The following is a 25,931-nucleotide window of genomic DNA, read 5'->3' as shown; positions in this document are numbered from 1 at the left end:
ACCAGTATTTGCAGCAGCAGGAGGATCCTTGTTAATTACTGGTATATGCAGGGCAAAGAAATCAACAGCAATAGTAAAAAACCTAGTTCAAAAATTCTCCACAATTCCCATTACTATACTGTGAACCACATATGATTAATCTGATTCGGAGCAAGCTAGAATCTTTGCTTTCTATTCAGTGCTAGTAGTAAAACAACCAGTTATTTCTTCTGTTAACGTATGGCAAGACTGTATGATTTTAGAATGAACTTCCCTGCCTTACTTTCTTTTTTGTCTTCCACTAACACCTCAAAAGTATTTGAACAGTTTAAGCAATCTCTGCTGTTGTGTTTCAATTCCAGACATATTGTGTGTGTACTTTGAGGTACAGAGTGTCCAAAGCCAAATTAGATTACTTTCTGTCCAATGTCAGTAAGTGCTTTCTTCTGTAGAAGTTTCAGGGAAAAAATAGTCTTTGATTATCTATCAGATTCTACTTAATAATAGGTATGTTTAACTTTATTCCATGTCATCTCATAAATAGCTGTATTTCAGGAAGGAGCTGAATAATAACAACCTGGCACTGTCTTCACCTCTGTTTATATTTGTCCACATACTGGTAGGCAAGCTCTTGCCATAAAGACATGCAAAATCAGTGTCTTGGCTTTTAAAAATTTTATCTTCCCTTGCTCACACAGCAGAGAAAAATTAAATTTCATATCCAAAATGTAAATTCACTGGTACCCAGCAGAGATGGATAAATTTGAAGAGTCAGAAACAGTGGCATTTCCCTCAACTGGTGGCCCTTCTCTCAAATGTTAACATATTTTTTAAAGGCTGGTGTTATTTTTATATACTTTCCTGGCCACAGTGGTCACATAAATGTTAAACAAGGAAACCAAAATGTACAAACTCCAAAAGTGTACGTCAGCAGTGTATGTAGATGAAAGCACCAACTGCTGCACAGTATTATTTTCCATTACCTTATTGTATCACAGAACATAATGTCAAAATGATACCCTTGAACAAGACAATACTGTAAAGCTTATCCTTGTACAGATGGTTGTCATGACCACAATTCAGTAAGGAGGGAAAATTAGATCCCAGGCCATTTTCTCTGCATTGTTAAAACATGGGAACAGTGAGGAAGCTCACCTGGGATCTTCCTATCTTAAATCAAGATAAGTATGGTACATCTATTTTTACATAAACATAATAATTAGTGTGACAATGCTCATATGCTGCATTTATTATGGCTCACCTCAGAAAACAATCCTCAATTTCAAAATCTAAAAGCAGGCAAGCGATATTATCAAGAATTTTATATTAATTGCCTTACAACTAGCTAACAATTGTTATCATAAAACACAGTAATTATTCTATCTTTATACCAAAGTTATAAAAATAGCACTGAAAACATTTTAAAATAGACACCTTTGAATATTTTTCCAGATAGACAAGACTGCTAATAATTTTTCATCCTCAATATCAATAATAATATATTAACAATACAGAGGAAAATAATATTACTGGCTGTAAATTACCCTGATATTGGTCTTCACCATTGCCTTTCCCATCTTCTTTATCTTCTCAGGGATCAGGGAATCCTGAAAAAACCTGCCCTGTACTCCATCATCTTCTTGCGAATGTCCAGCTCTTGCTTGCTATCTTGAACTGTAAATATATTTTTATTTCCAGTGTTCACTGTCACGATCATTGGTTGACCCAGTTTAGCCAGTCAAATACTATTTTTTCCTGATAAATTAAATGTATAGAAAACCAACATATTTGCCCCACTAATTCTAAGCAATTATTTCTTCATTCTTACCTCCTTAATATTTATCAACCTACTGCTCATAACTTTTGAAGATAGAATATTGTGAGAGTATTGCAGTCCTGTTTTTGAATGTAAGTTTCTAAAGCACTTCTGCAACACATGCATTAAACAGCAATTACTGTGTGGGTAAGTATATGGTCTGTTTGTATCACAATCTTTATTAGCCTTTGAACTAAGCCACATTTAAACTTGAAAACCATTAGAAGGTTGTTTACCTTCTAAAAAGTAACATTTAGCAATCTGTTCTTTAAATCCTGACACTGTTACTCAAAACACCAAAGCCTTAACAAACCCAGCTATGAGCTCTGCATCTAATAACAGAGATTTCAGATGCCTGAAAAAATGTCAAGCTGCAGCTTAAGAAGTCCTTAATACTTGATTCACTTAAAAATTTATTCCAGATGTGTAACCTTTCTGAAATTACTTGTAAAACATAAGTCAGGATTTTGTATGACTGAGTGGTCTTTGGTAGGTGGATAGATAGTTCACGTGCTCTATAGTTCACAATTCAAAGCACTTATAAGCTATTTATTGTTCACATAATTCTAAGAGAAGACCTTAGTTATTCCTAATGTGTAGTTCGTATTTCATACCCCACGATGGCTGAAATCTCTGTTTGCTGGAAGTGGCTGAACAAGAAGCAATCCCTCAGTTCACATATGTGTAACAGTGGAAAAAATGAAACTTGTAATAATATCAGATACTCAAGGACTGAAATAGAGCTTGAGACACAGTGTTTCTACATTATTTACAACATCTTTGAGCATGCTAGCAAAAGAATGAGAAGGGCTTTTGTTGTGAGAGACTATGTCTTGCATCTTAGTTACACTAACATTTTTTTGTGCCAAAAGACAGTGAGTGAGGACCAAAGGAGAAAAAAATAAGTGCTTGACTAGGTTTGGCCTTGCTGAGGGTGCTTATGTATGAGTTACTGTGCTCTTACTGGTAATACTGTCTCTTCTGTGCTGAAGACTTATGAGCATATGTGGCATTATTTTAGCTCCAGAAAATAGCTGCGAGAGAACTGCAGCTTATTACTATTCTAGCTAGCGCAAATTTTGTGAAGGTATGCAAGCATAGTCCTGAGTAATCTTTCTTCCTGGCTTTTTCTTGTGAGACCAGTGCATAAAAATATGAGCTCGTTACTCAGAGTTGGAATTTAAGAGAGGTTTACTACTCTCTGTGCACTGTCATTCTGCTGCCATGGTCATATAATCACCTTCTTTCAGAAAACACACAGCTGCCAAGACTTGAAATTTTGGTTAATTGCCTGGATCAGAAAGAGATTCCGGTTCCCAAACTCCCTGGGAATTCAGTCATGCACCGGTGTGATGCATTCCTTCCCCTACTCTCCAAGCACAGATCTGAAAACAGTTTCTGAAGCTCTTGTGACTAAAGCTAAAACACATAGCCAGCATTTCGGAGTTAAAACCTAAGCAAGCGTTTTAGTCATACGCTTTAGCTATGTTCTGCAAATTTGCAAAACTAACTTCAGCCTCAAATATTTTACATCATGATGGGTTGTATCATAGCTTCATGAAGACTGTGGATCATAGTTTTATGGCAAGGTTTTGTCTGTCAGCATCTATGCTCCTTTGTGGACTGTAAAAAATGCCTGCTAGAGCAGAATTTCCAGCTCTTGTGTGGTTAAATTTTGTAGCAGTACAGGCCAGACTTACCCCTTAACTCTAAACTGAAGTAAAAAAATGTTTAACAGCCCCTCAGGACACAGTTACATGGCAGAATATTGCCATTTCATCCACAGTGAAAAATCTGTTCTGGACATCAGTCTAGCCAGAGGGAGAATTAGTACAGCATTCCTTCTGCTCTCCCACCACCTGGAATGCAGTATGGGCCTTCTCACAAGCTTTCAGCAGGCCTGCCAAGTCCCACTCAGATGGAAAGTCCCTCACTCCTCTTATTTTCTTTTATTTTTCCTAATAGCATCTCTTTATCTGATGATGATGGAGACAAAATACTTTGGGACAGTGCAGCATGACAGGATCCTGCTAACATTTAGAGCCGTTTGCAGTCTTGTAAATTCAGGTGCAGGGGCTGGAGGTAAGGCAGTAGCCCTCTCTGTAGCTGCTGCCACTCCAAGATTGCTGCGTGGAAAGAATTGTAAGTGGTCCCAGGCCAATGTGCTAGCCGAGCCATCAACTTCATTTTTCCATTGCTTATGAAATAGTGATACTACTACAGTTGTTAACTTTGATGTGCTTAAGTAAAAGGAGCAACCTAAGTATCATTGTTTTGGCTAATCCAAATGTACTAGCTCTTGTCCAACATGTACTTTGATCTTTCCACACTGATGCCATGTTATCTCAGCCTGAAAGCCCAGATTCTGTTCTCATACAGCGTTGCTTATCTGCATTCAGTTATAGAACAAAACATCTACAACAAGCCAACAGGGAAACATAAACTGACCTTCAGTTTGATCCCATGGACTGCCATCTCTCTTTCAGATGACCAAATGCATGTTCCATGGTCATGGGCAGCTTACAAAGCGACAACTCAAATTTCTGCTTATGTAACATACGAGCTGCTTCTTGAGTCAGGAAAACAGAAGTTTGCCAAGCAGGACTGACAAGTAAACATGCTGGCCCTGTGAATTCACTGATAACTAAAAAGCATTATGTGATGGCTTCAGCCTGGCTGGAATTGAGGACCACATGCTTTCGGAACCCAGGCAGCACTGGTGGCCGTACAGGGGTCCTGGTGGCTCTGCTGTGCTCCGTTACAGCAAATCGAAGTCCGTCCTCCTGCCCATAAGGAATGCAAAGGGGAATACCCAGACCTGCCATAAGCAGATATGAAGACAATTTCAGGATGAGAAAGACCACATTCAAGGGGCTTGCCTATATGAAAACACCCCAAAAAGCTAAGACAAACTTATGAAGACAAGGCACGAAAGGGGAAGTGTACTAAGTATGTGTGAGGATTATCTAATTAAGAAGTCAGGTTGCTACAGTTTAATACTCCTTCAAATTACAACAGTGTTTTGCCAGTTTGCGTCTCCCAGGACCTTTACCAACTCTCTCAAATTTCTCAGGTAGGAACGATTCTAGAGCTGTACTTTCCAAGCACAGGAGAAAATGCAGGCAAGCATTAACAAGACACTGTGCTAGCATGCAGGTGATTCCTAAAAGTAGAACTGATTTTCTTTTGCCCTGCCTGGAATTCAGCAGACCAAGAGGCCAAGTAGTGATGGCCTCCAAGGACTTTTTAATTTACTGCAGGTTTTAGGATGTAAAATGTCTGTGACAGTGCTATCATACTAGTAAATATATAATGTTGTATCAGATTACTGGTGTGATTTAATTACCAGTGGATAGCCTGTGGCAAAAAGGGCATTCTTACTTGCTAGACCTGTAAATCCAGGTCTTATTTAAAAACATTTTTAATCAGAAACAGCAAACTGTAGGAATTAATCACTGGCTGAATATGTCGTTTTCTTCCATTTAGAATGCACTTTGAATTAGACATGATGGCTGGGAAGAGGGATGGAAAAAAAAAAGAGATGGAAAAGTTGTATGGTTTCCACTTTGTTCTCATTTTTAATTAAAATAAATTGTAACTCAGTTTCTGATAGGGAATAATAGTTGTGGTTAGAGTTTGACTTGAAGTAAAACTAGACATAAATCTATTTCCTCAGTTGTGTAAATGAGTCCAGGTTCAAACAATACTGTGCAGAAGGGTTTTAATATGGACAGTTAGTTGCAGGATCTGAAGAAGAAGCTGGGATAAAACATAGGTAAAAGGAGGTCAGCTTGTATGTCAGCACACAGTAAGTCTGTTTGTTGGTGTATATAGAGGCAGTCATAAAATAAGTTGATTGAAAACTCTGCAAATCTCACATCAAAGCTGACCTAAACTATAAGAAGTTCTTTAATACATATCTAGACAAAATAGAAAATAACTATCTCTAGTCATCTGAAATATTTTTAGAGAAATCGTACTACCTCTGTCAAATACGACTGCATTGACCAGCTACCAGTTAACCCTTATTAGAGGTGTAAGAGTCTAACAAAGACTCTACATAATTAGAGAACTGTTCAGTTTACTTCACCCACTACTAATTTTTTTTGCAGGTATACTCCCAAATCCCAAGCTTAGATTGGTTTTGTGGGTTGAAAATGCAGGTTTGTGGATTAAATCTCCTCTTGTGCAGCTACTTTGTAATATAAAAGATCTAGAAAGGATCTGATGACCTGCTCGGTCAAAAGAAAATGCTTTATCTGCTACAGCTTCTGTCTGGGTGTGATGCTGTTGTTATTTGAATGCTCTGTTTGGAAAGAGGGCTCTGAACCTACATACAATGAGAACTCAGGGCATGCACGTTCATCGTAACAGCACTGAATATATTTGGTTTATCACAAAGGATATATTTTCAATGTGTTTCTTTTGAGCTAATAAATGCTTTAATTAACTGCAATAGTTTATTCTTTGTACACTCAGAGAAATTATAGCTATTTTAATAGAATTAATTGTATATAAAATGCAGCCTTTGTTTCTTTTAAACCTAAGGCAAGGAATCAAATAGCATGATTTCTGATGTAGATTCATACAGAGCAATCTTAAAATACATCTTTGAGGCCTGTGTTCTTACAGATACTGTACCTTCAAATAACAAAATTACTTCAGTTGCAATTCCACAATGCATTTTCTTTAGCAGTTGGGCTGCTTTATGAAGTTCCCACCACAACCTCCTCAGGTGCTCTCCACACATCCTTAATGAAGGCAAAAGCTGTGCTGCAAATACCATCACAGAAACTGGGCTAAAAAATAATCTCTGATTAAAAATAATAAAATAATATTGATGGTCTAGGTTATAAGACTGTCTCAAACCAGTTTTATCCAGATTGGGGGTCGGGGGTGGGAACAGGGATGACTGTGACAGAAATAAAATAAGCTGGGAGAGGACAGGGGAAAAATTATTTCTGTTGTGAATTTTGGTGTTGCTAAAAAAGCATGTGGCAGAACTGGTCAGTGAGAACTGCAGTGCTGCGCAGAGCCAGGCTTGCGGAGCCTTGCAGGAACTGTGCATAAGCCTAATTTGACAAGATACTTCTAGAGTATATTGATATGATACAGTCGGTCTATGACTGCAGTGATACCTCCCCAAAGTTAAATGAAGCATATAGATATATGTAATACTGTATACTATAGTAGCATAAGCTTGCTCATTTACTTAAAGAATTTTAAACTGTTACTGCTCCAGCTTGCCTTTTGGCATTCTATTAGAGAAAAAAAACACCTTTAGAAATGCTGTAACTTAGTAGTTACTCTGTTGTCATTCATTTATTATTTTGTATAGATAGGTCAAAAACATCTGTTCTTCAGAAATGTGTTCTACTACATAGCAAAGAACTCAAAGAATACATTTTAGATTACTGAATTTATTTTGTTTGAGTATTTTTAATGATGTAAGAAAACTGGTATGTGAATTGAAGTTCCATACTTCCTTTACAACAGCATTTTTGCTTCTAAAAGAAAACATTCTAAGTATAAAATGGTTTTATTTTATTCTGGTAATTATGTTAACAATAGGAATAGCTGCTAAGTACTGTAGAAATTTAGATGTTGACAAATTTAAAATAATCCAATTAATACCTTTTGCCTACCGGGATGTTTTCTATGAACAATCCCACAGAACTTTACAGAAAGTAGGCTACAGGAATTAATTAATATACAATCAATACACTGCCTACTCTAGGGATCGAAAAAGGCATCTGCTCTCTGCCAGGAATATAGTTGACTGTCTGTCTCTTTGTTTTGTTGTTTATTTAAAGGGAAGTGAAAACTGTTTTATCTAGAAAAAACAATGGTGAATACTTAGGTTGATCAACTGTACATATAGCTAGTTAAGAGCTTGGAATTTAAGCAACGCATTGCTGCTTCCTTCATAAAGGGTGAGAAGTTTTGTAAGGAAGTTCATGTATTACAAATTACCTCAGAATTACCAACTTTAATAAAATAATACCAAGCAAAAAAATCTAGACTTAATAAATTTATAATCCTTGCAAGTGTAAATATATATATGTATTTTTTTTCCTAAAAGGAAATATTTATTTCCTAAAATTTTCTGCTAACTGTTAGTACTTTTCCAGGGTGCTGTCAGAATCCCCTAACAATTCAGCACAAAATTTCTGTATTTCACATACAGACGTTATGAATATAGCAAAAGAAGTAAGACAAAGTGTTACGTTCTGAGTAATTTTTGCCAGTGTCACTAAGACTGTTCGATAAGGCATGCCCGTACATTGTACTAATTCTTGCATACAGGGCCAAATTCTCAGCTTCATTAAAGCCTGCAAACTGAAGCCGATTTACTTATGTATGATTTAAAGCCTGAACGAATGACTAGTTCAGTTCAAATTCCTACATAACACAATGATTCATTCACGCTGCCCAACAAATCACTGGGCTGGAGTATGTATTTTAAGAAGACATCAGTTGAAGGGCAGATTTGAAGAGCTTTTCTTCTTATCCCATTTTAAGCAGTTCCTGTTTCTGCTGCTTCTTCCAAATGCCAAGCTATTCCTGTATTTCTGAATATGACAGTCCACAGCGACATGTGGAATCAAACCAGAGAACTGGTGTGGCTTTTTTATTTTTCTGGGTTATTTTTAATTTGGATTTGTCAAACAGTTCACCATTCAGCTAGAAAAACAGTTGTATGGCAGGAGTGAGAGAACAGCATGGGAGTAGGTGTAAGTAATAGAGGACAAGAGGAAAGGGTTTCACATAGCAGGTCTGTTATCAGTAGTTGCTCTTCTGCCCATTTTTCCCTTCTGTACCATAGCCGGCAGAAGGCAGGGCATATCTGTCCCTCACTAGCTGAGGCTCACAGTCTAGCATTTTAGTGTGAACTGATTTTCACAGGCAATTAAAGCAAATATGCTGGACTGTGAACTGAAACAGTTCTGTTGTGGAAATGTCCTCCGGCAGAGGGGATGGCAGGGCAGCTGGGGGTAGCAGTGTATTAAACCATTGCAGCTGTTTTCTTCATTGCACTTAAGTCAGAGCTCTTAATTAAGAACACCACGTGTTGAAAAATGTACTACCCTGCTAGGTAATTTGTTCTGATACTAAACTTCCTTAGGAGTTAAAAATTAGCATCTCCTTTCTGAATTGAATTCTGCTGACATCTTCTCACCATTGACTTATGTCATCATGTACTAATTTCAGTACTGGAATCCAGTTTTAGAACCTAAGTAGCATTTTGGAAAGAGTGTGGTCTAGAACTTGGATGTTTCCTAGCTCTCTGAGCTACCTTATGAAGTAAGGAGGAAGACGGAAGTGCTAATTCAGTGTAAGAAGTTTTGGGAAATGGCAGTAGGGCATTAAGAAAATGCCAGCTAGACTATTTATCTTTATAGGAAAGTCCACAAATAGGAATGAAGACTCTAACATTCCAATTATTAAAATGGGTTTATTAACAGATGACCACTATGAGCATAAGATAGACAGAACATACAAGTATTTTACTTCAAGTTCATAATAGATTATAACTTTATTTTGCCACTAATTCATAGAAGGAAGCAGCCTCAATAATTAAGCAAAATAACCATGCTGAAAGCTGCGTACATTTTAAAAATCATTATGCAAAAATAAGTTGTCTGAAAATGATGAAATTATTTCCAAACCAGAAATAGATTAATGCTAACAAATGTACTCTGACCATGCATTTTAACATATAACCTCAAATAATCTTGAGTAAAATTCTTGAACTTTAAAACTCCAGCAGTTATTAGAGGTAATAGACTTGACAGGACAAATACGTCCAGAGGAAACAGTTTTATTGCTTGATTGAATCTGAACTGTGTTGTCTTTGTAGACTTTGAAACAATGAGAACAGAAATGCAAACTGCTGTTTAGTGTTTGCTTACAATTGACCATTAATGAGGTAATGTCTACCTTCAATTTTTTTCCTCTGAGCAGAATATTTTTGGAGTTTCCTCAGTCCTCTAATATATAAAGGAATGTAATAGATAAAGTTTCCTATTCTGAATTTATGAAGATCTATTTACTCTAAACATGTTAAGTTATTAAGACTTATTAGCTGTAATGTTTTCTAGTACATTTTGAATTGTAAACAATATACCAGAAAAAACAGTAGATGTTGTGTGTCTCAAAGCAAAGACTTGCACCTCAAATTAATCAGCATCTCTGAATGTTTAATAATAGTTGGGTCTCATTTCAGACAAGAGCTACAAATGAGTCACATGCATTTATGTAATTTATCTGACTGTATTAAAACATGATTTTTGAGATAGATATGTTTAAGTAAGATAAAAGTTTCAGTGGTTACAAACAGCCACTTTACTTTGACATAAATCCAAGCCACTGATGAAAGGAACTGGACTGCCTCTAACCTAACTCAGAGGAAGAAAGAATTAAAATTAGTTTTTACTTCAGATCATTGATCTAGATCTTTACACAACAGAAATGGTTGTGCTAACTGAAGGGAGAAGGTAGGCACCAACAGCAAGAGTAAGAGAAGAAGGTGACTCCATCTGCTTCTGCAGCAGGGTGGATTTATGCAAGATTAAAGTGACCATGTGAATATAGCGTTAGAAATGAAACCTGCAGGCTGGAAGAGTCTGTTTCCTAATGATTTGTTCATAACAAATTAAGTCTTGAGGAAATTGTTAACAGGCTTTGTCTGCTTTCTGGGTAAGAGATGGCTCCACCTGTTAATGCACTGGAAGCATTAGCATTTATAAGAATTTGAATGTGATAGGAAATAATTTATTATGATAAAATTAAAATTAACACACTGATTAAGTCAGAGTTCACAGGAATTTGCAGGAAGAGAAGGAAGTAGAATCTCATTCTGAAGGGAACATCAGGGAAAGTTTAGGTCTAAAGGTTGGATGCATCCCCAGATCTTCATTCTCTTCCACAAAGGCAGGCCTAAGGAAGTAGAGTCTGTGTAAAACCAGACTCCCAGACAGATCTTTGAGCAATCACAATTGATAGCTGGGTAATACGAAGAGAAACCTCTAAATTTTTGTAGACTTTATTCTAGGAAGTGCAGGTGGGCTTATTTTAAGTCATTGTCATGTTGTATATAGTGTAGATACATTTTTTAGAGGTAATTACAAACCAAGACAAATACTAAGGAATTACATTCCTACTGGTGCTGTAATACTTTAAAATAGTGGTCCTGTCCAGGATCACAGAATGTCTCTTAAGCGTATCCAAAGAGTAAGAGCGCTAATCCAGGAAGCCATGCTAAGCAGAGTGGAAGTTGTGAGGAAGAAAAGTCTTGTGATTGTTGACATTAGAAGTCTTGTGCTTATTAACATTAGCCAGAGGCTCCCTGCATATAATATGATGGTGAGGAGAGTGTGTGAAGCCTGAGGATTTCCCATGGATTCTCTTATAACAGCATCCAAGTTAAATGAGTATGTGGGTGCAGCTGCTTCAAATAACTGTGTAAGATGCAAGTCTAAGCATCATTGCAGTAAGTTAATGTTTAGCTTTTGTTTAACGTTAAAACCTGTATTACTTGCTCAAGTAACACAGACTTTCTTTGAAAAGAAATTTGATAGAATTCCTTATTACATTTTAAAAGTTGCACATTATACTGAGTATCTTGAAGAATTCAGTTTCTTCTCTGTAGTTTTCTATTCTACTTATTAGTCTCATATTTTCATTTATTATATGTCCAGAATTCCTGAATGCTTCAGCACATGTAACCACTCAGGTTTTTCTGGGTTACTTTTAGTATGCAATAAGCTCCAGGTTGTCATAGAATTGATGGTGAAGGTAAGAAGGTATTATAAAATCACATTTACCTTTTGACAATGTGAGTGACAAACACTGCACTTGTATAATGAACAGTTGATTTCTATCTTATACACAAACCCTGCATCACTAGATAATAACACTCAGTGTTGATATAGCTGGATAAGAAACTGAAAAATTAAAAGGTAGCGATAAATCAGCATAACTTTTACTGCTTGGGCATTAAGATATATCAGAGTTTTGGCACTGGCATACGAAAGTGGGTAATGCATGAACTCCAGAATGGAAAGGCATGTGTGAATGGAAAAGCTGCACAGTAAAAGATGTATCAGTATGATTTATGTTCTACCTCTGCTGCTTTTCAGCATCTGCCCCCTGGCCTTTAGAATATTCCTTTGGGTTTGCACACCCACTGAATGCCAGATCAGCACGTTACACCTTTTCTATTACTGTTCTAGCTTGCATGGCCTAGCCTTTTATGGGAGTTGCCGCTACTGAGGCTTAACTGGGAATTCTGTTTAACAGGTAGCTGAAAAAGGCTGAAATGGTCTTACTTTTTAGCATTTAGCAAAGCCTGGGCACAAAGAGTACTTGAAGAAGAACTAAACACTTTGGTGCTGGAATAAAGCACCTGCTCTCACAGATGACGAAGATCTCATGTACTGAGTGAAAAATATATCCTCTAATGAACACACGCCAGGAACTGTTTGGATCCAGACATAACAGGAATGAAACACTTAGATGCTTGCCAGCCATATGGAAGACCTGCATTTCATGATGACTCCCAGCCTGTCATTCCAAGGGCTGGCATAGAGCACTGGGTGAAGTAATGGTTTGAGATTATTCAGCAAAACATTTAAATGTTTGCTCTGTGGTCTCCTCTTGTGTTGCCTTTCCGTTGCATGCCCGTAATTGAGCTAAACTTGTGCAAAGCACTGAATTGTAGAGGGAGGTGATGCAGAAAGCATGGCCATCTGGGTCTGCCTGAATAGGAAGAGAAGAAAACGCCCTCACTGCGAGAGTCGCTGGCTGTTATTAAAGCCAGGATTGCTTTCATAGGAGTGCCAAATCTTACTAATTAATTTTCAGATTTATACTTCAGAGGGACTCTAGCAGTGATTATATTATTCCAAAAGCAGTCACAGACTGTTCTTGAATCTAAAAGCACAAGCCTCTCTAAATTCTGCAGGGTTTTAATACTTTGTGACCTCCTCACATTTGGTTTCCAGATCCACTCTTTCCTTAGGAGCAAACCCTGCCAAAAAAAGGTAACTTTTTTCTTACAGCAGTATTTTTGTGACCTGTCTTTTCATCAAAGCAGCCTTCTTTGGTAAGCATACTGAATACCAAAGGCCATAACATGCTACATTTATCTCCTCATTATTTTTATCCCCACACCATGGCATGATCCTTTTGCCCAGTCTCACAGCCCAAAATCCCACAAACATGAGTCTCCCAGCCGAAACCAGGGCAGACTGGCTCTGCTGAACACGTTGCCTTAAAAGAAGTCACGATCAAGTCATAAACACAGGAAAGCAGAACAAAACCCAAACTTTACGTAAGGAAGGGTGATTATACTTGAAGTGTTCCCACTAATTGCAGTTGGACTGGAACTTCTCACTGCGTGCGAAGCATTGAGAGATCCCCTGGTGAAGGAGCAACTGGCCACTTTCCCCCACTTTATGCGACAGATGCCCCTAATCTGCTTTAATATGGGCCCATACAAATGCTCCCTCCTTATTTCTGAGGAAATACTGTTGTTTTTTTGTTTAGACTATAACAGGCCCACAGCTGGTTTTAATACCCTGTCCAGTAAATGATAGGAACCTGTTTGCAATCACTGAGACACGTTATTTATGAACCGACTTCTTCATAATTGTCCCCAGACAGGGCCCGAGCACTCTCTAGCGGACATAAGCACCGAGGGGGACCCGTAGGTGGCTCCCGGGTGGACGAGCCCCGCTCCCGCCCCTCACGGCGGCGGCAGGGCCGGGGCCAGCCCCGGCGGCGGGACGCGCCTGAGGGGAGAGGGGCGGTGCCTCTGCTCGCCCCGCCCCCTCACAGCTGCTGCCGGCCGCCCCTGTAGGCAGAGGCTGGCGGCGCGGGCGGGCTCCTGTGGCGGCGGTGCTGCCCGCCCTTTATGCCCGCTGACAGCTGCTGTCGCTCGGCGGCCGCCGGTGCTTGAGAGAGGGCGGCTGCCGCGCTCGCTCCCTCTCCCCTCGCCGCCGTCGCCGCCGTGTGTGTGCCGCGCCGAGCCGAGCCGGCGGCAGCGGCAGGCGGGGAAGCGCTCCTCGCCGCTCCGCCTCCGATCGCCGCCCGCTGCGGGGATGTGTGATTGCCATGGCGAGGCGGCTCTTCCCGGGGGCCTGGCTCAGGAAACCCCACTACGCGCAGGTAGGCCGGCAGCGAGCCGTCCCCCGCGGCGGGCGGGTCGGCCCGGGCAGGCCGGTGCCAACACACCCTGCCCTCCGCGCTCTCTCCTCCTGCAAAGTTACCTCTGGAGCGGGCGCCCCCCGCAGGGCTCGCCGCTTACCCCGGCCCGGCGCGGGCGCGGCCGCCGTTCCTTCCCGCCGGCGCCTGGTGGCGGACGGGGCTCGGCTGCGCCGCGCTGCCGCTCGGTGGCTCGGCCGGCGGGAGGTCGCGGCGCCGGGTCTGAGGCGCTGGCCGCGGCCGGCGGGCCCCTTGGCGGCGGGGCACGGGAGCAGGTGGCGGGCGGCCTGGGGGGGCCGCGGTGCCTGTTGCCGCTCCTCCCGCCGGCCGGACCGGGCCTCTCTTGCCGCCTGCGGGGTGCAGCGAGCTCTGCGGGGCGCCCTCCCCGAGCGGCCGGCGTTGCCCGCCGGCGGGACCTGTTAGGCGGGAGCAGCCCGGCCGCCGGCTCCCTCGCCTCTCTCGGGCTCCCTGGGGATTTCCAGCTGGGCAGTTACTCCCGCGGCTTTGCCAGGGCCCGGAGGATCCCTCATGTTTTTCTCCCCGTGTCCCTCCTTTACACCTGTCGCCGGTGCTGTAGACGTCGATCCCATCAGAGGATGGACTACAGCTTGCACGAGTAGACTCATTTTTTCACGTGTCCTAAAAGAATTTTTGTCTGGCACTTTTCTTTTCCTGTCCAATAGTTAGCTGCCCTGTGCATTTATGTATGCGCTCATAGACACACTTTGTATTTACATATACAGGTATGCGTTTGTATTACTTACGCTATCAGTGTGAGAACGTTTTGGTTGCAAGTGCTGTAGCTAACATGTAGCAGGAAGTTCGACTGTGAAATGTTACTCAGTTGCAACCTTATGGTACCTTGAGGGTTATTCTCTGGGATTCCTTTTAATGTGTTACACGATATTTTAACTAAAACGAGCATGTGTTGAGGTGGAGGGGATAAATATATTTACTTTTCTTACATATGCTACTTACATGTTCATCATCTGTTGGTATCTTATAAAATGCTTTGTGATCACTGGATTAAAACATGTAAACTTTGTCCTCGTGCATTTTGAAGTCTCAACTGTTTTAATTCCTCATCGTTTGGAACTTTTCCAATCTTATTCTCTCTTCAGGAGTACCTGAAATGAGATGTAAAATCTAAGGAGAAGTGTACATATATGGATATAATCTTACCCTTTTTAGTTTTGGAGGTGGGTGTTCTGGTATCTGCAAATCTGGGTTGGTATCACTTGACTTTTAATCTAGAAAGGATTACTTTTGTTCTATTTACTCAAGCAGATGCTTGTACAGTATTTGGATTCCCATAGGAGAAAGCCTCTGATACAAATAAAAATGAATTCATAATCTATATGCTGCCTTTGAAATTAGGATTTTCCGGATTGTTTGCCTGCTTTGCCTTGATAATCAAGTGTCTCTCTGATCATTATATGTGATGCCTGATAACATCTTTCTCCATTCTTCTTCTCAAAATTTACTTCAAGGCCTTTCAAGCAAAATATGTCATTTTAAAATCTTATGAGAAACAGCAAGACAGCAAAATATTTTATTAGAAAAACCAAATAATTTTTTTTATTGCAGATGTAAAAAAATATATTTTTTTATTGTGCTATTTTTGATTGTGCTTTCTTAAACCGGAAGCTGTGTTTGAATATTTTACAGATTTGTTTTAGGAGATCAGATAGTGGCTCTGTGAGCATATTTTTCAGTGTTAGACAGTGGATGTATGTTGATATTTGATGCAGCCATAGAATGGCAGCAAGCTATCAATATATTGGCTCTTCTTGTCAGTGTATGTTGCTGTTGGTACATGACAAATGTAGTCATGGTTTAACTATACTAATTGCTGAGGGCTTTATTGAGATGTGTTTCCAAAGAAGCCAATGCTTTCTAAGTAAATGCTAGACTTCAACTCACTGACATGTAGCTACAAGCAGGATGGAAAGATCTGTGTAGTATTATTAACAGTATTTCAAGTAGCACATCAGGGAAGATGGTTGTACAATGGAAGGTGTTGCTGAGTGACTTCCAAATTTTGTTGGCAGGTGTTAGAGACTTTTGACAACTGTGTTGTGAAGTGAGCTGATAGAACATTGGGTTCTGCAAGACAGAACTTAATACCTGCTCTAGTTTTCTTTCTGTAATAGGAGCAGGATGCTATGAGTTGGTTTGCAACTTATACTCTATGGCAAATGTTCTATTATTATTTCACATGTTCTTTAGCTTTTATGCAGAATGCTAGATCTGTAGGTAATCAATTTATAAACTTTCTGGCTAAGAAGGATGTGCTATCAAGTATGAGCTCGTGTAAAAGGAGCAGGATGAACACTTGGGTGTCTTACCTCAGCCCAAAAACTAGTGGTTAGGGACCCACAGAGTCAACATTAAAGTTTTGCCATAAAACATTAACTCTGAAATACAAAATTTTCCCATTGTTTAGACTGCAAATCATGTAATAATAGTAAAACAAGAAAAAAAAAAACCTCAAACCTGACAAACTTTTAAATGCTACTAAAAGCACTCACACACAAAAAATCTAATTGTACTTATAGGATTTTACAGTTGGGTGACAAACACTGTTGGGATTTTATGTTTTACAAGGAACAGTTAGTGTCCCAAATGTGGCAGACATTGTCCTTGGAGTATAGCAATTGTATCATGAGGGTGAGGGTGACCCAGCAGGATTGCTCATTATAATAATAATGTAAAGAACACTTGCATGCTTGAAAGTTTTCTGGCCTCTAGAAATTCTGGACCAAGTTTACAGACCCCTTGGAAATTACTTTGGTAATATACAAGAGACTGTATTTGAAGGGCCAAAGAACAAACAGATTTCAAAGCCCTACAGAACAGAAATTTCCTATGTCATCTCTTTCCTCTAAGATTTTAATCCTTTTTATGCTTAACCTTTCCTTAAAAGAAACGTGCTGTCCACAGTGTTGGTTGTTATCTTTATTTTGAAAGATATCTCCAATTCTGTTTACTCAGGATATAAATAATTAAAGGCACTAGCATAGTCTTAAGCATGCACTGTCTGCTCTTAAAGATGTGAATGTGTCCAGTACATGACATCCAAGATAGCGTGGGCTAATGTTCTCAGACATCATGTCAGCCTACCTGAAATGCATTTTATGATCTGTGAACCAGCCTGAACAGAGAACAAAATAGGATTTCTAATGTGATCAGCCTACAATTTTTAATCTGTTCTGTCCTATTGCTGGTATGTAAAACAAATGGAGTGAGCAACTCGGATTTTGAGAAGATTAATGTGCTATGGTTATGTGGAATACTTTGTGGAATTAAGCTCTCTGTACTATTAAACAAAGAAATGCTTTCATACTCTTTTATTTAAAACATTTTTACAGTTAAAAGTACACTTAAAAAACTGGCAAGTTATGTTGCATTTTGATCCATTACTCTCCGTATGCTTTGGAGTGCATCCAGGCTTAGGTTTTGCCAGAAGTGGTTTTCCAGTTCTGTTTCAGGGGGATGAATATCTAATTATTATTCAATGCACATGGCTTAGTAGAATATACAAGTGATGGAAGAAGTCAACTGCAATATCATTTTAAGCATTATAAGTGCTTTCCTTCATTCTTGCATTCCCTGGCTTATACTTAAAAGTCTTGATGGGAGAGTGGAGCGGAAATAAGAAATGTGTTTCCTGGTTTTGAACACTTTCTTCGTTTTTTGATAATTTTGGAACTTTCAGTCCTTCTGTTGTCCTGAATATGTTGTTGTTAATAGTTTTCTAGCAGTTTGTCACTATTCTAAATGAAGTCTTTCTGTATGTATTGCTCCCTAATCTCTGTCTTGGACTTCTTGCTCAGAAATGTGTTCAAATGATCTGCATAGCATATGTGCAGTAAGTCTGCTGTATGCAGGGTGCTTTAGCACATGTGACCTAACCAGGCTCAGTAGATCCATGTCCCAGCTATGTTGGTACAGCATGTGCACACCAGTTCTGGCACTTCCAGATGAAGTGGACCAAGTGTCTCTGTGCTCCCAGACTGATTCTGGGGAGGAAACAGAAATCTGAGAGGGGGAATGTATGGGAAGAAACCAAATAATGATTAGGCCTTTTGTTAAATGTGATAAGGAAGTCCTTATTAGAAAAGTAATTCCCTTTGAAACAAAAAGAGTTGAACCTTGTGGTCTTGTGTAAGGAGATGTATGTTCATGTCAGTGTTCTGAACTGGCAGGACCTAAGTCTTTTGCAAGTCAAAAGCTACGCGACTGCTTTGGCACAGTGCTGAGCCCAAAATAAATCTAGCTTCTCCGGGACTTCCTGCCAAGTATATGATGTAGTCAGATGGCATTTAGGGAGGATTTTCTGTCCAAAACATATCCTCTTTCTGCCTGAGAAGGAGGACAAATTTGGATAAATCCATATATACAGTATTCTATCCTGTACTATGAATATGGTCGATACTCTGCAGTGGTCCTGAGGCCTGCAGACCACTGCTAGTATCTGCGGTTATACCAGACGGCATGAGTTTAGTGCAAATTTGCATTAAATAGAACTTTGGTTTAGAGTTTAGTATTTTAAAGGTTCATGGAAGGAGTCAGCAAGAAACTTTGAGGAATGAAGGTTTGTCATACCAGAAGCTTGGGTTCCCAAGCAGTTTTTACACATGAAACAGCTTTGTCTAAAATTGTCAGATTTATTTCTATTGATCTTTCTCAGATTCTACCAGTAGTCTTGTGTGCTATTATTTATGTTCTACAATATTAGGGTTATTAAAAATATTTAAAACAAAAAAATAAACCAAAAACCCAAAGCCAACAAAAAAGCACACAACCATCCAACCCCTAGCCTGTCTCTAGAGGAAATCACTGTATCTTATCTTTCAAATTGATGAAAAGTAATCATTAGCACTTATTTGCTATAATTCCTGATTGATAGGAGCTTCCTCTTATGTAAGTGGGGGGAAATACTGAAGAAAGTTAAATTATTAGGAATAAGTTCAGTATCGTATTAGTAGAAGACATTTTGTAGAGGAAGTCTTGTGGCAGGCTTTAGGAAGATCATTGTCAGAATGGTCTGTAGAAATGAGGATGTGATGAAATAATTTTTAGTTGTCTTTCTAGGTGTTCTGCAATATTTTACTAATGACTAGGTAATTAAATAGTTATGAAGGAGTCACTTCTAAAACCGAAAATCAAATGGAAAAAAAGTAAATATTCTTTTTACCTTTCTTATTCAAACTCTGCCCCAAGCATCCTGTTCTCTGCAGTTTTTTTTTTCCAGACTGGCTGCAGCTGTGGAACAATGATCCTTCATGTATTTGCACTTAGTATCTGTAAATGACGTTTGTGTCCTCTTTGTGGTTGCTTGTTCATAATAATCTGCAACCTGTGGGGTTTTTTTTAAGTTTTATGAGCTCCTGTATCACATAGTTGTTGCTTGAATCACTGAAAACTCCCTGTCATTATATTTGGTATCCTTCCTTGTTTGTGGGTAGAATTTCGTATAATAAAAGAAGTTCTTCCGTTAATTTAAATCTCTGAAAGTGTGTGTGATGGAGTTATAGATCCAGATTTGGCTTCTGTGAGCTAGAAAGCCCTGGAAGACATGCTAGTATGTTGAAGTAAACTTACTGAGAAACTCTGTACTGATGCAATTTTTGTCATGGATTGTTTTTATGCATTGTGTTTGGTATCCAAATGTGGCATGTATTTCAAATTATGATCGTTTCTGGCAAATGGTACTTCTCTTTGGAGAATTAAAACTGAAAATTGCATGTAAGAGAAAGCACTTGAACTTGCTAGAAGGCTTGGTGCTTATCGGAAGAAAGGAGGTGTCTTGCTATAGCTCCTGTGTTGATTTGATTACTTTGGGGGGGGCAATATCCATTTTATAGCAAAAAAAATTATTTCCCCTTATGTTCCTTGTCTCCACACTTGTATAATAGAACGTAAAGGAAATACTTGGAATGCTACGTAGAGTGCAATATGGGGTAAACTGGGGCTCGGACCATATGAATACATCCCCTATAGCCTGCCCCAAAGAAGCTAAGCAAATCTAACATTGAACCTTTATGAGTATGATTGTAAGTATTGACGTTCACGCACGCATTTGGCAGAGGATTTTGGTATTGTTGAGATGTAAGGTCGGTTCTTTTACATTGCAAGAATAGGTCTTGTGGATGCGGTTAGTTTATAGTTAGCAGCCTTGAAGAGGAAAAAAGTAGGAAATGCTGTAACTGAATACACTTTGTGTTAACTTGGTCCTCACCCACTCCCCCCCCCCCCCCCCAAGATTTGCATCGTTGATCCTGCCCTTGTGCTGTAGCCTGCCCTTTTGTGGCTTAAAGGAGAAAGCCATGAACTTAAATGTTTTAGATAAATTATGCTGCTAACATAGGAAACTTTCTTTAGCTTATTTTTAACTGTACTGTTACTTACTTTCTGAAAGAAATAGTACCTAAACTTGCCTGAAGAATGAGACTTAGAGAGAAAGTGTTTCCTTCAAGAATATGCAGGGCGTATGTCAAGATACGAGAAGGCTTCTGGTAGGATTCAAAAAAGCTAATTTTGAAGAAACATAATTAAACTTCATAAATGAAAGACACTTGAAAATTAAAGTACATGAGATGATAAAGCACCCAGCTTTGCTACCGAATTCTTAAATTCTGGTGCTTGTACTACAGTGCTGTTTACTTAAAAAAACAAAACCTCAACACATTTCTGGAGAAAGCTTTTATATGTAGGAATGTCATCTGTCAGCTTTTCCAGCTGCTGTAGGTCAAGTGCTGGATGGAGGATAGCAGACTACCATTCTTTCTTGCTCTATATAGTGTATCTCAGTAGCTCTAGGATGAGTAAGGAATGTGGGAGGTTGGGTGGGAAGGAAGAGCACTTACCTGAAACTCCAAAATATCCCCCCCCCCCCCCCCTTTTTTTTTTTTTTCTGGCAGCAAATTTAGGTAGAATACCATAAGCTGTTTAAAAACACATCCTTTTCAGACTGGATGCTTGAGAGTTTTGTTGCTGGAGGATTATGTGAGTGTGATGGTTGTGTTTGGGATTCATATATTTTATGAAATGCATGGTGAAACTTTGTCTGAGATAAAGTTCACAATGCTACACTGGTGGCATTTAGTTAGATGGAAAATAAAATTTCATGTTGGCTCTGTGGCTGTGCATGCGAGAATTTAAGGATGGTTTCAGTCAGTCCTTGCCGATGCAGCCATTTGCATTTCAGCCTGGCACATCTTAATTGTACTTAGTCAGCAAGGGGCCTGAAAGCTGAGCTCTGTGGAGTTTTGCTGGCAAAGTCCAAGATGCTCCTCTGACCCCATGCTATACATACAGCTGAAGTGGTAGAGCGAGCATGCGCCTATACCTTAGTTACTCCAGCCCTTTATTTGTTTGACTACAGAAAGCTTCCAGTGAAAATGTTTTTTCATGAAGATGATTCTCAGAGTATATTTAACTGGTTTTGGTTCTGCAGACTCTGCTGTGTGGTGGTAACCTTTGACAGGATTTGGGCAAGGGAGTGGCAATAACATTTGCTCGGTTGATGGGAAGTCATTCCTGACAAAAAGATGAGTACAAAAACCTAATGAACATGTCTTCATTGCATAGTCGTAATAATTGAATATGATCCGATTTTCTTTAAGTACCATATTTTAAATAAAAATATTTTTGTGCCTCTTTTCAGATGCTGCTGTCTTTCACTGTGCTTGCACAGGCAGAGAAGGTCGTTCTTTCTGTTTGATGCTGTATCTAGTTACAGAAATGTTTGGTCAAAGTAAAAATAGATGAATGACTCACCTAGTTAGATAATCTCAGTAACTATACTACAGAGCACTTATTGGCATTATTACTATGTTGAAACCAGCAAAAAAAAAATTAAATTATGAAACGGTGAGTTTTTAGGTAGTATAAGAACAAATAAGTAAATTATTACAGAAGACATAGAACCTGCATGACTGTACTATAGTAGCTCTTATTTTTAAGTGCTAAAAGTAGTAGGTATCATCTGTTCTTCAACTAGCAGAAAGCATGAACAGAACAAAGAAAAAGCCCATTGTGTTCTCTAGATGGACTGAGAAAAATATGGTTGTATGCTCACAACTGATGCAGATCAGGTGATCCCTCAGTCCTGTAGAATGTTTTTATCTACTAGTTTGGGTCACCTCTCAGTTCAAAACTGTGTTTCAGGAGACCTCTGCTGGAGGGCTGTCTCAGGGCTGGTAACCTGGTCTTACTGGGACAGATCTGCTGGGGAAGAGTAAATCTCTCTCGTTTTGTTTTGTGTAGTGTGGGTGTAAGAACTAAACTATGCAAAGAATCAATCTGCTCTGCTTACATCTTTCCTTTGGTTCTGGAAGTGAGAACAGGGAGAGAGACGTTCTCCTACTGCTTTGCTATACCACCTCTGCTGACTTCCCAGAGTTGTGAAAGAAGGATGCTTGTGGGTGATAAGTGTATTTTGTGTGTTCAGGACAAGGATTCTGATGCAGGGAAGTTGTGCTGGGGGAACTGAAGTAGATGAGACACTGAGTAGTGCTGGAAACTTACTTGAGAATGGAAGACAGACAGTGGTGGAAGATTGAAACTGAGGCCAGTGTTGCAGAATCAGATGGAAATAGACTGGAAATAACCGGAAGAACAAGAATAGCAGGTAATGAGTGATTCAAGAGGGGGACACTAAGACTGCCTATGCAAAGAGTTTGAGATGCGTACTGGAAAGAAGAAACTAGTAAGTGAAAATTGTAAATCACTAAATGCAGAAAACGGTCTGGAAGAAAGAATAGATGAGACTGAGTCCACCTGAGCTTGAACTAAGATTTCAGTTCTCTTCTGGAGGGGGTCGGGGGAAGTATTTCTGAACCAATGATGAAGTATCAGTTCTCACTTATTGCTGGTTCACATGTAGGATGACTTCTACTGCTTTCCATCAGTCTAAGTAGTGTAGTTTGCAAGAAAGTTTGTGATTCTTCATATTGTAAGCATGTAGATGTTGTATTTTGTCTCTTTTTTTTTTTAAGCCAAGAAATTACACTAAAAGTCTTGCAATTCTGTAATTGTTTTTTAGTAGTGTTCTTTCAATGGGAAAGGCTTATGTATGGTGTGTGTGTTTGGTTGTGTTTGGGTTTTTTTTTTATGCTGCCCAGCCCCTTGCTGTCAGTTTTGGTTTTTTGGTTGTTCTGCCCTCCCTACCCACTGCTTACTCATACATTTTTCTAAGCTGTTTCTAAATGTGCTGTAAACCACACAGTGTTATTGTTGGTCTCCTTTTGTACTCCATCCAGTTTATATCCATATTGTGGATACCATACTTTAGAGGAAATTACATGTTACTCCAGCTAAGGTCTTTGTGCTTCTGAGGAAAATAGCAGAGATTACTTCTGCCTTACAACACTCTCAATAAAATATCATGAAAGAGGAACTGATTGAAGGAACTATTTGGTCAAGATTTATCAGCAGGAAAAAAAAAAAAAGCAGTTGGTAGTATCTGTCTGTTTTGGTTTTGTTTTATTTAACTAGGTAGTTTTAAGATCAAGTCAAATGAGTGTGTTTAAAGGAGTGAAGAATTAGGGATGCACAGCTGAAACACATGGCAGGACTGCAGCTGCATGGATTGGAATCACCTTTGGGTGTTTTGAAACTAATCTTTCTTGGATTATTTCTTCCAAGAGGAAAGGCTGTAATGCGTGCTGGTTGTTTGTAATATTTTTATAAGTATTCATAAATTATTGTAGGTTTTCTTGTTAAAAAAGCTGATTTATTTACGTCTGCTACAGTTCTGTGTTTTCCCTCCATTTTGAAGCTAGGTAATATTGTTCATGCTGTTGCCATTTTCTGGAACCACTTCCTCCCCTCCCAGGTCTCCCTACATAAGCTTTCAAAGCTTACAGGTCGTGGCTGAGAGTTCACTCTGAAGCAGTATCAGGTTCTCCATTTAATTTTTCTCAGCTCAGTTCTTGATTGTTCACAATAAAACCTTTGCTTAGTTTCATAAAAACTGAAAAACAGTTTGAAATTTTTAATCAGTTGAGGAGCTAGCTGTCCTGGAGACAGAAATCCTCTGCTTAAACATAGATCAGTTAAAGAAATAGATTTTTTTTCTGTTTAACATGGCCCTTGTTAACCTCAGCCCTCATTTGGAGCAACCAAAGGTATGAAGCATTTCAAGCTATGGGTTACAGAAAGTTCACTTGTCCTAGGTGTGTCTGTCAGAGGCTTCTAGCAGTGAAATAGCGATGCAGCATATGATGGGCTTTCAGTCACAAGAAGCCAAGTAAGTTTTTTATTTTGAACAAAACATGATCTGAAACAACAACTTGTGAGGAAATATTTGATTGTTTGGTTTCTAAATTTGCATTGGTAATTGCTTTATAGGATGCCTTTTTTTTTTTTTTTTACTATTTTCTTCAAAGCATCTTTATTGATGGACCATTGTTGTAGTCTAGCATGACAATCTATGTTCCTGTACAGCACTCTCCTACCTTTCCTTCTCTAATCACATATAAGTAAGAGGGTACTCAAGAACTTCATTTGTTAAAGTGGCTCAAGCACATGGAATCTGTCCCTGATACCATCCCAGCTCACTGTGTATCTATCTTGCATATTTATAGGTTAACACAGATGATTTTTTTGACCAGATGCCTGGTCTGTTGGATTTGGTTTACTGGGAGTGGAACACAAATAACCGGTCTTAGAGAAAAATGCAAGCAGTTGAGCTTTGGCAGTTTATGATTTTGATCAAATTGATTCTTGCAGTCTAGCTTGCCCTATGAGGTTCTGTCACCATTTCTTCTGTTTATTTATATCTTAATTTTCCTTCCACCTACATAAGTCAAACTGACCTCCCCTATCGGTTTTTCTCACTGAAGGAAGTGAAGGTTCCTTGTAATGCAGTCTGCTTTTTTTATCACTATGGAAGTCAAATTCGTAAAAGTTAAATAGTAAATCATGTTTGTTTCTATCATTCTGATTACTGCTGCATGAATTACAAAGAATATCTTCTCTTTGTGTCCTCTAGGTACGTTTCTCATATATGCGGATGAAGTATCTCTTCATCTCTTGGTTAGTAGTATTTATTGGCAGCTGGGTTACCTATGTTCAGTATTCCACCTACACAGAACTATGCAGAGGACATGACTGTAGGAAAATAATAGTAAGTATATATAGCATAGCTTTCTTAAGTGTTTGTCTCGACTAATTCCACAGCCAATTCAGTCAGCACCACATGTAAATTAATCAGATTCTGATGTTCCATCACATTGAAGTAAGATTATATTTTTAATTGCAGATAAAACCAGTTATGTTTCTTAACATTGTTTTGGTGTAGGGTTATTAAAATTGTTTTCTTAACAGTCAGGTGTTGGGAGAGCTATAGTTATTTCATTCTTTCTTGGGCAATTTGTTAAATATTTTTCTCCCTGTTTGTTTCAGTGTGATAAATACAAGACTGGAATTATTGATGGGTCAGCATGTAGCAGTCTTTGTGCTAAGGAAACATTGTATTTTGGAAAATGTTTGTCAACAAAGCCCAACAGCCAGGTATGGCTTTACTCATCCAAACTTTTTGGTTTTGTATTTCCCACTGAAATTCGTTGTCTGGAACAGGGGTCCTCAAACTACAGCCTGTGGGACGGATATGGCCCCCCAGGGTCCTCAATCTGGCCCCCGGTGTTTACAGACACCCCCCCGCCCCCCCCCCCCCCCCGCCCCATCCCCCCCCTGTCCCCACCGGGGGCTGGGGGGGAAACCAAGCAGCCGCAGATGACTGCCTGCCACTGCATCCGTGCCCAGCCCCCTGTTTAAAAAGTTTGAGGACCCCTGGTCTGGAACATCAAGTAGACCTTAGTGTCAGCAAACTGTATCTATTTAATACAGATTATTTCAAACTCTGTTTGCTGTGACATACAGAGCATGTTTATGTGTGTGTATATAATGTATCTATATA

The 25,931-nt window shown here is 39.3% G+C and overlaps 1 protein-coding gene across 2 annotated transcripts in view; it reads left to right on the top strand.

The window, feature by feature from the left end:
- Positions 1–10: 10 nt before the first annotated feature.
- Positions 11–25,931, top strand: part of DIPK1A (divergent protein kinase domain 1A) — a 30,800-nt gene continuing 4,879 nt past the window's right edge. Inside the window, exons 1-3 of one of the 2 annotated variants that reach the window (XM_080407126.1) lie at positions 11–13,966; positions 25,005–25,139; positions 25,418–25,525. In XM_080407126.1, coding sequence (XP_080263252.1) covers positions 13,913–13,966; positions 25,005–25,139; positions 25,418–25,525 — 297 coding nt within the window. In that variant the 5' untranslated portion in view covers positions 11–13,912. The remainder of the gene's footprint in view (positions 13,967–25,004; positions 25,140–25,417; positions 25,526–25,931) is intronic. The other variant, XM_080407127.1, reaches the window with a different exon arrangement.

The sequence above is a fragment of the Falco punctatus genome (genome assembly GCF_963210335.1).
Source record: "Falco punctatus genome assembly, chromosome: 11".
Lineage (NCBI taxonomy): Eukaryota > Metazoa > Chordata > Aves > Falconiformes > Falconidae > Falco > Falco punctatus.
This window is presented reverse-complemented; position numbering and strand designations above follow the sequence as displayed.